Below are 14,315 nucleotides of genomic sequence, written 5' to 3'. Positions count from 1 at the left end.
ATTTTACATGTATTTGATGGCATATATCTTTTATCGTTATATAGCACTTTTGTGGGACAAATTATTTAGTTCCATAGAATAATTAAACAGCAATGGCCATCACTATATATTTACTGATACTTCTGCAAGAATTTCTACAGTTTCATAGAAATTAATTGTTTCTACAGTAAACCAAACTTCTTTAAGGCTCTCTCATGCAAAGACTAAAGAAGGAGAATATAAAAAGCATGTCCTAAATATTACAAGTTGCCTGCAAATTACTTGGCTTTGAGAGACTACGTTATCTACAGTACTAACATTTACTGAGACACTCTTAGCGGGTTTGTGCTGCGTGACTCAAAGCTCAGGCCTTGGGCAAGCAGCATCATGGCAATACCTGGAGCATGCTGTGACTGCAAAATCTTATGCCCTGTACCAACCTAGTGGGTCAGAATCTGCATTTAATAAGATCCCTTCTATGCATATTAAATTGGAGAAGCAATGTTTTAGTACATGTTATGAAGCAATGTGCAAGCGAATACCTCTTTTTTTCCTAATAAGAACATATTCTATGGTATCATGTGAATTTCCATTATCTTTGTGATATGTGTAAAGGCCATAAATATACTTAATTGGGGTTGCATTGGACGAGGGCAAAGGTCAAGTGATTTCTTCAGGGTCACAACATTCCCAAGCTTGGCGATATTGCCACGATACATGTGGCTTCATAACTCTAGTAATATTCTCTCTCGAGAGAAACAGCCAGAAGCTGTACAACCAATTCCAGTTACCCAAATGGAGCTTTGGGAAAGTATGACTAGCCTAATTTTTTTTTTTTTTTTTTGAGAAAGCAGGATTTATTGAGAGGATAGAAAAGCTCCCAAAGCCAGAGGGGACCCAAGGGAGTTGCCCAAATAGCCTAGATTTAAGCCTGACCCATTTTTTTTCATAGCAGTTGACATGAATTCAAAAATGTTGGCTGAAATTGAATTTCTTTCTTTTTAAAAACATCCCCCTTCTGTACTCAAAGGTAGTAAAATTACCCAAAGTAGGGAGCCAAAAAAAAAAAAAAAAGATAAACACAGACAATCCACAGCATGTACTGAATCTGAATTGTTGGAAATTGGTTTCTGATATACGTGCCAAATCTCCATTCCTGCTTCCATGGAGTTATCTGTGAATTTTATTGGGCGCCAGGTCTGTGGATACTCCTAGGCAAGACAATCTAGTGTGTAAGTGCTTTGTCTCACTCAAGACAGCTCGACTCGACTACAGGCTGGAGGAAGTCACAGGTGGCCAGAAAGGAGCTTTTGGCGTGAACTGATATTCTCATTCACGTTTACATCGAGCAAAGCCGAGGCTGCTTCGTTGCTGTTCATCTTCGGTATGCCCTGGGTGGCAATCAGGGGGCCCTAGGGTCTCACCCACACGCCGCCCAGGGAGTATGCAGTAAGGGTAGGCAGCATAGGCAGTAACAAAGAGCTCTAGAACCGGGAGCAAATCTTTGTTTTTTTTTTCTCCTTTGCATTCCCAGTTGCCAGGATCTTCAGATGGAAATTTCCATTCTCCAGGAGCAGATCTCTCACCTGCAGTTTGTGATTCACTCCCAGCATCAGAACCTGCGCAGTGTCATTCAGGAGGTCAGAGTAATCCCATGTATTTCTCTGGTAGATGTTATGAGGTTACCATGGGAAGCCCAAACACAAGTGGCTCGTCCGAACTCTGGATGCAGTGAGGCTTTTCTCCCCGCTGACATGTCCTGTCTGTTTCTTCTGCAACATGATTCTGTTTTCAGTACCCTCTTTTGTCTGTAACGCTAACACTCCTAATGTTTTCAATGAAGACAATTTGGGAAGCTGTGTTTAGCTGATTTTTTTTTTTTTTAGATATTTCAGTGATCTTTTAAAAAGTGTTCTGAGCCAGATAATGTATGCTGTTTTGCAGAAGATTTTGTAGATCAGGAGAGCCAACCCTTCCTTGAGAGCACAGTGATCTGTTTTCATAACCACATAGATAGTAAATGTATTTAGGAGGTGCTTTAAGGTAGGGGTGTAGTTCAGCCTGGCCCTTCTCTGGGAAGGGTTCATCTGTTTTCATAACCTCATAGATAGTAAATGTATTTAGGAGGTGTTTTAAGGTAGGGGTATAGTTCAGCCTGGCCCTTCTCTGGCAGGAGACTAAGTAGAGGTGATTGTGGTTGCAGCCAGCTAGATGGTAGACTGGATGAGTGTTTAAGATCTACTTCAGGCCGGGCATGGTGGCTCATGCTTATTATCACAGCACTTTGGGAGGCCGAGGTGAGAAGATTGTCCGAGCCCATGGGTTTGAGACAAGCCTGGGCAACTTGGTGAGACCTCATCTCTATGAAAAATCAAGAAAAATTAGCCGGGCATGATGGCGCATACCTGTAGTTCCAGCTACTCGGAAGGCTGAGGTTGAAGGATCGCCTGAGCCCAGGAGGTCGAGGCTGCAGTAGCTGTGAGCATGCCGCTGCACTCCAGCCTGGGTGACAGTGAGACTCCAACTCAAAAAAAAAAAAGAGATCTACTTCAATATATGTATTAATCTGGTTTTGGGGGTGTGCTTTCAACTTACAACCAGACCTTTATTCAAGTTTTTTTGCTGCCTATTATTTGTTACCAACAGGAATCCTCCTGAAAACCCAGGGCCTTCCTGTCATAGATGTGGCCTTTGCGCTTGCTTGGCTGTGGCCTCATCAAAAGACCAGAGAATTGAGTAGCATGAGTAGTGAAATGGGAGAGCCAGGAAGGACCTCGCTGGCATCCCACAGTCTCGTTTTACAGCAGGGTTCAGTGACGGAGCTGGTGGTGGCAGAGTTGGTCTGAGAATCCATGTGTCCCCTCTTCCTGTGCTGTCTTGCAACTCACCACCCCACCTCCCAGTTCCACGTCGCCTCTTGGCAAAACAAACTCACGTGTTATGCCTCTGGTTGATAAAGTCTCTACCACAGGGAGCCTCTGCCCCCTGGGCAGTGACCTTGAGGCGTGTCCGTCTATAGGATGAGAATGCTTGGTTGCTGAGAAGCAGAAGGGTGGCCAGTGCTGCTTTCCGTGGGAGGCATGCCTGCTGAACTTGGCTGAATCTGTTTGACACAGATTAAAGTGTCAGACAGCACCCTGGAGGGCTTGTATCCCCAAGTGCTGATCTGGCTTGCTGTTTTCTCTAGCTGCTGGGTCGGCTAATGCATTTTGTGGTTTTGGGTTTTTTTTTTAAGTTTAATGAACATCATTTGACATTAGAAATCTGTACAATTTGACTTAAGTAACTATTCCCCGTGGTCTGATAAGACTTTTCCAATGGTGTTTTCTAATTCTTAGATGGAAGGATTAAAAAATAATTTAAAAGAACAAGACAAAAGAATTGAAAATCTCAAAGAAAAAGTTAACGTACTTGAAGCCCAGGTAAGGAGGGAACCTGTTTTACATTTGTGTGTGTGTGTGTGTGTGTGTGTGTGTGTGTGTGTGTGTGTGTGTGAGAGAGAGAGAGAGAGAGAGAGAGAGAAAGAGAGAGATCAAGTGTGTTCGTGAAATTATGTATGAACATGTGTGATCGTGTGCCTGTGTGTCACTGTGAGTATATCTGTGTATGAATGTGCATGTGAGTGTGCCTGTGTGTGATTATGTGTGACTGTGTCTGTCTCACTGTATATGTATGTGTATCCAGGTGTCTTTTTGAGAGTATGTGTATATGCATCATCTGTGCATTAAAAAATTACAGCTATGAAAGGAAGTACTTACGATGATTGCTAAATTATAATTTAAAATGCTTTATTATATTATTCAATTAAAATATTATCAACATTAAACATTAAATAAATATTCTTAAGTAATTGTTAAAATTCATTCAACTTTTTCAGTGGAGAGATAGATGATAACCTCTGTAAATATGGACTTGAATTAGAAGCTTGGTCAAGGTCACTGCTGTGGAAATTCCACTCTAGCCAGATGGACAGGCTTCCTATCTCCTGCCTTTGTTCCCACACATGCTTTTCTCTCTGGGATGTCCTGTTTCCTCTTCTTTCTCCCTCCACGTGCCTCTTGACTTCCAAGCTTGGCCTTTGGGCTCGCCTAGTTTCAGGAACCTGTTGTAATCGCCTTGCTTCTGGGTGCTTTAAAACTCAGCACAATACTTTCAAATTTACTAGATAAGACAGGCTTTCCCTTCTGCCCCTCACCCCCTGTGCCTGGGACATAACTGTGTGTGCATGTACCAGATTTAGAATATATATGGCATCGCATTATACTTCTGCCCCTCACCCCCCTTTCCTCGGGACCCTTCATGCTGGCTTTCAGCGGACATCCCTGCCTCAAAGGAAGGGCAGCAAAGCCCCTGCTGAAGTTGGAGGAACCCTGAGGACCCAGCGGCTCTCCACCTTAGCTGCCCAATTCTCAGCGTGACCCGATGATTCCCTGCCTTGTTCCTGTGTCTTACCTTACGTCCGTGTCAGATGACGTGTCACCGACTGCCTGGACCTGATCACCTTTTCTGCTCTCTATCTCTCAGTCTTTTGACTTCCTCCTTTTGGTTACCTGCAGAGATTGCTGTTGTCCTGTCCTATGGAATACAGAGATGCTCTGCCTTTCACTAGTGCCTTCGTCTTTGGGATTTTTCTCGTCCTCAAGAGAGACCAGAGAGGAGCTGCGTGATTGTCCCCCCAGCCATGGCACGCTGTTCCTTCCACCGCCATGTTCTTTCTGCTTCCCCCAAACAAGTTAAGAACATAACAGCATGAAGAGACGGTGGATGATTTTACATCTTCGTTTCTGCAATCGCATGTTCCATTTCTGCCTTCCCAGAGGACTGTGTCCTCTTGGATCCTGGAGCACAGAGCTCAGGGAACCTTGGGCCCCCTTAGGCACTCACCGTCTTCAGGTTGTATGGAGCTGTTTGATAGCACTGCTCACAGCTCTGCACAGCTGAAAAGGCAGTGAGTGTGGAATAATTGGCTCAAAGCTAGAGTTCACTCAAGCGTCTAGCAGTGGCTGGCCAGTTTATGTCAGGGGGCCTCCAGCTTATGTGATTCATGCCACATCAGGGCCTCTTCCTCCTAAGAAATGTTCTTGAAAGGCATTTCTTCATAGTCTTTCTTACTTAGTGGCTGTTTGGTAAATGTACTTGTTCTTATATATAAATATAGATTTCTTATATTTTTACACAACTAACATGTATTTGTTCATTCCATATAAGTTAGGACATGTGGATAAGCAAATAGAATAAGAAAACCAATTATAAATACACCATCCAGGGCTATGATCTCGGCATGGTTGTGTATGTCTGTAGTTTTGTGGGAATCTACGTGCCTGGGACATAACTGTGTGTGCATGTACCAGATTTAGAATATATATGGCATCGCATTATACTAACCGTATTGTAATTTACCTTTTTTATTTTTTTTTTTTGAGTTGGAGTCTCACTCTGTCACCCAGACTGGAGGGCAGTGGCCGCTCCCGGCCACCGCAGCCTCGACCTGCTGGGCTCCGGCGATCCTTCCACCTCAGCCTTCCAAGTAGCTGGAACTACAGGCGCGTGCTACCACGCCCGGCTGATTTTTTATTTGTTGTAGAGATAAGGTCACGCCAAGTTGCCCAGGCAGGTCTCGAACCCACGGGCTCAGGCAATCCACTCACCTCAGCCTCCCAAAGGCGCGGGATTACAGGCTGAGCCACCGAGCCCGGCTATTTACTTTTATTTTTATTTTTTGAGTTGGAGTCTCACTGTATCATCCAGGCTGGAGTGCGGTGGCGTGCTTGGGCCACCGCAGCCTCAACCTGCTGGGCTCAGGCGATCCTTCCACCTCAGCCTTCCAAGTAGCTGGAACTACAGGCACGCGCACACCCAGGAGTGCCCCAGTGTCTGTTGTTCCCATCCTCATGCCTATGTGCAGACAATGTTTAACTCCTACTTATCAAGTATTCACTTTTCTGTTTCTGTGATAATTTGTTCAGGATGATGGCCTCTATCTGCACCCATGTTGCAGCAAAGGATGTGATTTTGTTCTTTTTTATGACTGCATTGTACTCCCTGGAAACGCATCAGCTTTCTAAACCATACAGACATCATCTCTTTCTCATTCACACACCATGGTCTCTTTTTGTGCAATTTATTTTGTTGAATCCTCAAAGCTACTCTGGGAGAAAGTTGTTATTTCCTACATTTTGCAAAACTCAGAAGTAAAGAAACGTATTCAAAATCGCTTAGCTAGCAGGGTGCAGAATCTACATTTGAGTCTTCTTGGCTTTGAAGGCTGTTACCCCTCCACACATCGATATCTCTTATCTAGGTGATCAGATAAGAGTGTGTGTGTGTATAATATATATTTTAAAATGCAGAGTTATAACATTAAATTTGCATCATCATTTATATTTAGTGTGGTTATTGTCACAGTTACTATATTAAATATTTTCTGTTTTGCTTTTAAGTCTTGAAACAAGTATTTTTTTCTGTGGTGTTCTTTCTTTCCTAGCAGTTATTGTCCTCTTCCCAAGGAGAATAAGACTGACTCCTATGACTCTTAACTGCTTTTTAAACCCTTAATTATTTTAAACCTCTTTTAAAATATTACCAGAACATTTCTGCTTAACTCTACCAAAATTCTTTCCTTTCTATGTTTGTGTATCTTTCACCATTTTAATTTACAACTCTGACATTCATCTTATAGTTCATGCATTTCTAGCTCCTTCACTAATGACATGCTCATATGAAAATGCGTCTTCAGAAGTTACTCCATTTTCTTGTCTTTGAAGATTATCCTAATTCATATAATCAGCGTCATCCTTAACATTGAATTCTTAGCATGTACTGCCAAAATGCTAAGTATGCAAAATTATGTTTTTTTGGGAAAATTGTCAATAAGCTATCTTTGGACAGAGTCATAATAATGGCAGACATATTCTGGCCGGTGATTTGAAGTTTTGTAAACTAGTGATGTAATAAAACTCATGCATGTACTATCCTAGTTAAAGAAAACAACCAGAAAAGCCCATGAATCAAGAGTAAATACTGAATCTGATAGATGAAACACATCAGCCTGGAAGTTAAAATAAATTAAAGACAGTCTAACATCATGACTCTGAGGCTCTTGTTTCGTTTGGTACTCAACAACTTGAGAAATCAGAAATTTTTTTCTGGAAAATATCCTAATAGCATCTACATAATTGTCCAGTCATAGAATACTTTTATTCCAGTGGTGGCTGTTATCGAGACAGTGTGTTTCAAATGGCTTCATCACTTGTAAAGATTGCACAGAGGGGCTTTTTTCTAGGCACATGCTTGGCCTGTGACATGTGCCTGCATTTGTTTGGAGTGGATATTAGATCTTTATTATATGAGGAACATCTTTACCTTCAGCTTATCAAATCTGAAGTACTTTTCCCAGGTGAAACTTCAGCATTTGACTCTTGAAACCTCACAGTGAAATGACTAATGTGTCTGAAGATGTTGGCTTCATCTTTTAGTTATTATTCGAGATAAATGCTGGTAGCTAAGAAGGAGCAAGAAAAACCAGTGGCCGACTCCAAACCAACAGGCGGAATCTTAGAAGATGCCTTTTAAGCTTTAATTACGTTACGGTCAAAGCCCTTATTCCTAGAAAGGGAACAGAGTGGTGTGTTGCTGTTCACCACCTGTTGTAAGAATACCCAGCTACCTTTTTGGTCCCAGACCCTTTTATATGGGTATATCCTCTAAAGACCTCTGGCTTGGGTTTGAAGACTTCTAGTCTGCCCGTGCAGCCAACTGGCAACTCAATCTTGGTCACAATCCTTCACTGTTTTAAGTCTCACTTTCCAGGTCTATGAAGCCAGTTGCACTTGTCTGTGTTATAGAGCAAGCACTGACTCTGACCAGGAAGACACATGTGGCGCTGAGCTCAGTCATGAACAGGATGCTGGGCACTTGAAGTGTTTGAACCTCCACTTTTAGTTATGAAAATGGTCATTGGACTAGAAAATTATAACCAACTGCCTATTAAATCTTAAAATCTTGCTAGGCACTGAGCTGAGTACTTTACTTGTTTTTATTTCCTTTCAAGCCCATGAAAAAGGGGCTATTATATGTATTATTCAGATGAGAAAATTTGGCAAAGAGAGGGTAAATAACCTAAATGAGGTCATGTAGCTAAGATTTGTATCTAAGATTTGTATCTAAGAACTTACACTCTAACCCTTCTTTGTCTTAGCTGTTGTTTTGTCTCCCAGAATTTTGAGGAGGCTTCCAGATTTAAAGTATTGTGATCATATATTTGTTTCTTCCAACAACTTAGACATGATAGGCAGGGCATATGTCATTTACCACTAGTATGGAAACAAAGAAACAAGGTTTCAGCCAGAAAATCTAGGCTAAAGAGGCCCTGAACTGTAAAGAACAGATGGGGCCTGTTTTCATGGTGTTTATAATCAAGAGATTACAAAAGAAAGACAGACATGTGATCAATTTTGTGGGTATCTTTAACAAGGCTCTTTAGCAAAGTTCTTGCATAAAATTCCTTTCATCTGTCCATCATCTGTAAAATCAAACATAGTTACTTCAGCTGTTGAATTTCAGATGCTAAATCAAAATACTGTATTTTAAGCCCTTGGGAAATTATGCATTTTCAGGGTATATTTGTATACTCAGAGATAATATCTAAGCGACTTTTAATTGACTGTTTTTTGTGTTCTTATAGGATAACTGAAACAACAAACTTACTGCCAAGCTGTGATGAGGCAGTCGGTGGGTTGAACAGAAGCATAGGAGGTGTCTAATGGATGTGCTATCTGACCTCTGAACTTTTTTGAATTTTAGAATAAAGAGCTAAAAATGAAGGTGGCACTTCGCTCTGAAGCTCCCGCGACAATGGTATCCAGGGCTGTCTCCACAAGGTAAGGTCTCTCTCCCCGCCAGCCCCATCGTCACAACTGCTGTTGAATGTGTTTGACATTCAGTCCATTGAGAAGAATCTCATTCTGTTAATACTTCTGTAATCATTTGTGTCTGTCTCCCTATTGAGAACTGTGTTCATCTGATTCATCACTGAATCCTTGAAGTCTAACATAAAAATACTAAATATGCGAGTGAGTCAATTTAGATATCCTTTTCCTCCATTTTGCCCTAAAACAAGCAAAAAAGATCTCAACTACAACAACCTCAACTTCAACACTTTCTTCAAATATTATGAATAATCTCCTCTATTGTTCTTCTTCCTTTGTTGCTCCTATTTTTAATGCCATTGATGGATAGTTTAACTATGAATGTTAGTATTTATTGAATCACTTTATCGTCATCTCTCAAATCTAGTAGATTGTAAATATCACAGGACAAGAATCGTTCTTTATATATCTTTTTATTTCCTGCATTGCTAAGAACAAGTATCTTTAATGACTGCCTAATAATGAGTGATTTCAAGCAATGATAATGACCCACTAAAGCAATGAAAATGATAGTTGAAGGCATCTGAGTCATTTTGTTTAAGGCTAAAGAGTTTTTTCTGTTGTTGGCAGAATCTGAATCTGAATCTGGGCTCAAATCTCATTTCCATAAACCCTATGAAATTGTCACTTAAACGAACACATAGACTATAATTACATGTATCATTTAAAAAGTGATTAAAGACTTCCTGTTCTAGCAGCATTTGCGTTTCCCATTCTAGTCCCTCTAGGGCAGAATCTCATTTTCTGAAACTCTCTTCAGCACAGTGCCCGAGGTGGAAAATCAGACCCGCTATGATTAGCATCCGTCTAGGATTTCAGGCACATTTCTCTCTCTCTTTAAAACTCCCTGAAACAGTGTTTCACTTTGCTAATGATGTATGTAATTAGAGACTGGAGATGAAACCATTATGAATCAAATCCTCTAAAATCTTTGGGTCTCCAGATGCTAAATTATCAACTTTTTGGTCACTAGCTCTGCGACTTCTAAAAAAAAATAAATAAAAAAAATCAGCCGGGTGTGGCAGCGCGTGCCTGTAATTCCGGCTACTCAGAAGGCTGAGGCGGAAGGATCGCCGGAGCCCAGCAGGCGAGGCTGCGGTGGCCGGGAACAGCCACGGCACTCCAGTCTGGGTGACAGTGAGACTCCAACTCAAAAAAAAAAAAAAAAAAAAAATATATATATATATATATATATATATATATAAATATATTTCTCATATTCAAAGAAGATATAGTTTGAATCTCTACATCTTTAAGTCCAATCATATACTATTTATACACATATTCAATTTAGATAAGTTGTCTACTAGAGTAATTCTAGCCATGTGGCCAACCTGTATCTTCATAAGGCAGCTCACAGTCCCTCCTAAATCTACCTTGATGAAGTAGACTTTCAGGGAGAGGAACATAAAAATCTCTACTTTGGTCCCTTTGTCAGTCAGTCCTAAGTAGTAACTTTTTGCTCATCAGGGAAATAATCAATGAATTCTTTGCTCTGTATTTGTAGACCTTCCCTTCCTCTCCCTTCTCACTTGCTGAAGTAGTGAGATTCATTCAGAGGTAATTGCAGTGGTCCAGCTTTTAAAGACTGTTCTTCCTCTGACTTGGCAAAGGTCAAATGGGGGACATTTCTTAGTTGAATATCCCCTTCATTGTGTAATTTTTGATAGAAACTTCCATGTTAATGATAGAAAGGTAGGTCTCCCACTTGCAAAGTGAAATATGGGCCATTGACTGCTGTAAGAATGAAAATGGCTGATTGGTTTATATATCTGACTCCACCAATATACAATGGAATTATAACTCTAGGGAGAGATTTGAGTATAAAGGTAGCTGTTAAGGCCAAAATAAGAATCATATAAACATGAAATGTAATCTTGGCAAACTCCTTAAATCACCCATGAAATATCGTTTTTTGATATGTCTCAGGAAGCATAAACAAACAAGGTTTATTTTTGTGAGCACTAGAGCATGTTGATCAGGAGTGTCCAGACTCTTGGCTTCCCCGGGCTGCGTCACGTAAAGAGGAATTGTCTTGGGCTGCACATAAAATATATAATATAGTTAGTGCTTATATATAACAAAACTTTAAAAAAAACCTATTTATTATAAAGTTTAGAAAAACGAGGAGAACAGTATGAAACTAGAGAGAAATTTGATCTTGTTTTTGTAAAACTAATCTACCAATGTCTGGTTCAGCAGAAGTGATCACAAGTCTTAGTGAGTTCTCAAGGTACTCATCAAAAATGTTTGTTCAAGTTTTGTTCTTCTTGTGCTTCGTAATTGAAACAGCTGTTCACGAATGTATGTGTTGCCAAAGAACAATGTCATGAGCGAGGCTTGAATGTGAACTTCAAAAATGGAACCATGCAGGGGTCATGAAGTGAAGAAACATTAAAAAACACATGTTTTTAAAAGATTTTGTGGGGCGATGGGTTGGACATGCCTGATGTAAATGTTTCTTGAGTTGAACATCATAAGTTATTTGCTTGAGATAGGCGCCATGTTGTTAAAAAATAATAAAACATACACACACACACACACACACACACACACACACACACACACACACACATATATGTCTATACACATGAATAGTTTTGCATACTACAGAATCTCATAGTGAGGAAAGAAGTTTAACCATGAGAAACCCACAGATCTAAAACAGCCAAGGGGTTGTAGGAAGATTTTGAATTCATGTTTGCTCATCTCTAATTCACTAATTCACTTTGGGGAAAGCCTTTGCTACGTAGAGTGGCAGACAGAGGTTCTGAAACTCTCTGGCTTCCTCACTCTTGGCCTGTTACGTTTAGCTGAACTTGCATACAATAAATGCTTTCACAATGTGATTCTACTGTGTCTCGTGGGGAATTGTTCAGAACAGATCAATTAGATGCCATCTTAGAACAAAGCAATTCGTTTAGATTTATTCGTATTGTGGTGGTAGATATGCTGGTCCAGCCATGAGCATTCGATTTGACATGCCCCATTTTGATAATTGTGTCGTCTTTTCTGCAGTGAATTGAAGACTGAAGGCATCTCACCCTATCTGATGTTAATTAGGCTACGGAAATGAATGGGCTGGATGAAGATCTGATTGAGAAGGACTATGGTGTTTAATTATTCCTTGAAGCACCACCCAGATTCCTTGTTAAAATAACAGATAACACATTGCCAGTATTTAAGTGGAATTTATTGTACCTAAGTAGTTTTGCAGGAAGATGACACTCCAGAAAATCATGCAAATATACCTATAAGGGAAAGACTGCAAACTTACCAAATAAGGTGAAGAAGTCAGGTGTTTGCCCATGATGGAAGACAGATTCTGCTTACAAAAATGAATCCTGTTTTCAGAGTTTTGCTAAGGGGACTGTTTTAAGGTGGTCAATTCTGATCTTTTGATAGTGTTTTAAAAATGTATAAATAGAAAGATGAGTGTTTGTATGTATGCATAAGCAACATATTTTAGTGGACCTTTGGATGATAAGAAAGACCTTACGTAAGTTCATCTCCTGATCCATTGTTCATTGGAGACTTATTCTTTGCTGAATTCGGAGCAGGATTCTTTGCTGAATTCTTTGCTGAATTTTTAGCTAATTCGTCAACCCAAACTGCCTTCCAAAGTTGAGAATCATGGCTGCCTTACCTACCCTAAAGTCACTGTTCTTCAGTAATTCTGGGATTAAAATCAGATTCCTAGAGGAACCAACATACACGTGTAAGCAACAGGGCAGTGCACCCTGCCTTTGTGACTGATTTTCTTCTTAATGTTTATTAATAGTATCTAAGTAAAAGAAAAGCGGGAGGGGGCGGATAGACCATAATGCTCTTAGCCCATACCTTTGTGGAAATGTGCATATTACAAATTCAAAGAAACAATGACTACTATCTGTAGGAAGATTTTGAATTCATGAATTGGAATGATATGTCTAGTGTTTTTGTGAAAGTTTGCTTAAATTTTGATACATGCCTTTATTACAGGAGTTTGTGATTGCTATAAGTAAAACCAACTCTGACTTGAAGCAACACAAACATACTGACACTCAGGAAAGCAGACTCACTGCAATCAAATGAACAATGAGAGACCTTAGTCACCCTAAGGGGTGAATTCCCTTTAGTCTTTCAACCTTTCCCTTTGGTGTATAGCTTGAAATATTTGCTCAGGAGAGATGTTTCAGACCTTTCAGTGTGGAATGTGAAATATCAGTGTTGTCTATAAAGTTTTTGAAGGAAGGTAAAAATGAGATGAAGCAATATATTTAAAATTCATCCAAGTACTGTAATCCTTGAAATGTTGTATAATTGTATGTGAGTTTTATATTCCATAGCATCACTGGAAACATTCTTCTTGCTTGCAAATTTTGAAGGTGTAGTTATCTGTTAATATTTAGGCCACAGTTACTCTATGCCAGGAAGAGACACAGTTCTAAGTACTTTATTAATTCCTTTTATCTTCTCCAAAACCCTCAGAAGCAGGTCATATTATCATTTATGTTTTACAGAGGAAGATACTGAGGGTGGTTAAGTAACTTGCCCAACTGCCAACTGTGGAGCAAAGACTGGCACCTTTTAACTTAGCTATTGATATTCACTCTGCTTGCTCCCTTGGTGGTCTGAGCTATTTCTCTGCTATAGAAATCCCTCTTTTTGCCACTTTAGTAAACACACAGCTTAGTGGATGCTGTCTGCATTATCCCGTGAATGACAACCAGAAATACTGAAAAAAGCAGTATTTTGCTGAAATGAGTTGACCTTTCACCTGTTGGATTACCATCCTAAGAACTGAGTTCAGACAAACTTCCCTGCCAAAAATCTGCTTATTTTATGTTTATTACTCATGACTTGACATCACATTCAAGAATTTCCTTGTAATACGTTTGCAGGCACCCTTGTAGGGACACTGGGATCGTGAATGGTGCTTCAAGCTTTTATAGTGTAGTGAGAATCGCCTTTCATTGGGAGACCATTTATGTTCCTCTTACACCTCTCTCATCATGCTGCCTTGTAATTCATTTGAGATTTAGGAACAAGCCTATCTAGCTGACCTAACAACCTTGATGATTTCTGTTAGAATAATTTATTCTAAAGTCAAAAATGGAAAGACGCTGTTGGATTTTATTTTGGTTTGAGCAACAACAGACATTACAGATGAGATCCGCTCAGGAGGTCTCCAGCCTACTTCAGAGTGGTCTTGGACTTCTTAGATTAACAATAAGCATTTTCAGAGGTTCCAAAAGATCTGAACCTGTGAATACAGATATATCTTTATACTACCATCAGCCATATCATTTATTTGTCATATGCGAATTATTTCCTGTATCCTGATTGTTTCAGCTACTTTCATAGGAAAAGTTTTTTAAGTCAACATTTCTGAGTGACAAAACAAAAGCTTTCAATGGGAAATGATTT

The 14,315-nt window shown here is 40.0% G+C and overlaps 1 protein-coding gene across 1 annotated transcript in view; it reads left to right on the top strand.

Annotated features, from left to right (window-relative positions):
• CCDC68 (coiled-coil domain containing 68) overlaps positions 1 to 11,982 on the top strand; it is a 41,750-nt gene extending 29,768 nt beyond the window's left edge. The window contains exons 8-11 of the mRNA XM_021710820.1: positions 1,514 to 1,619; positions 3,318 to 3,401; positions 8,782 to 8,858; positions 11,925 to 11,982. Of these exons, the coding sequence (XP_021566495.1) occupies positions 1,514 to 1,619; positions 3,318 to 3,401; positions 8,782 to 8,858; positions 11,925 to 11,982 (325 nt within the window). The remainder of the gene's footprint in view (positions 1 to 1,513; positions 1,620 to 3,317; positions 3,402 to 8,781; positions 8,859 to 11,924) is intronic.
• The last annotated feature ends 2,333 nt before the right edge of the window (positions 11,983 to 14,315 follow it).

The sequence above is a fragment of the Carlito syrichta genome, unplaced genomic scaffold (assembly GCF_000164805.1).
Source record: "Carlito syrichta isolate Samal-C Ts95f unplaced genomic scaffold, Tarsius_syrichta-2.0.1 Scaffold301567, whole genome shotgun sequence".
NCBI classification, from domain to species: domain Eukaryota; kingdom Metazoa; phylum Chordata; class Mammalia; order Primates; family Tarsiidae; genus Carlito; species Carlito syrichta.
This window is presented reverse-complemented; position numbering and strand designations above follow the sequence as displayed.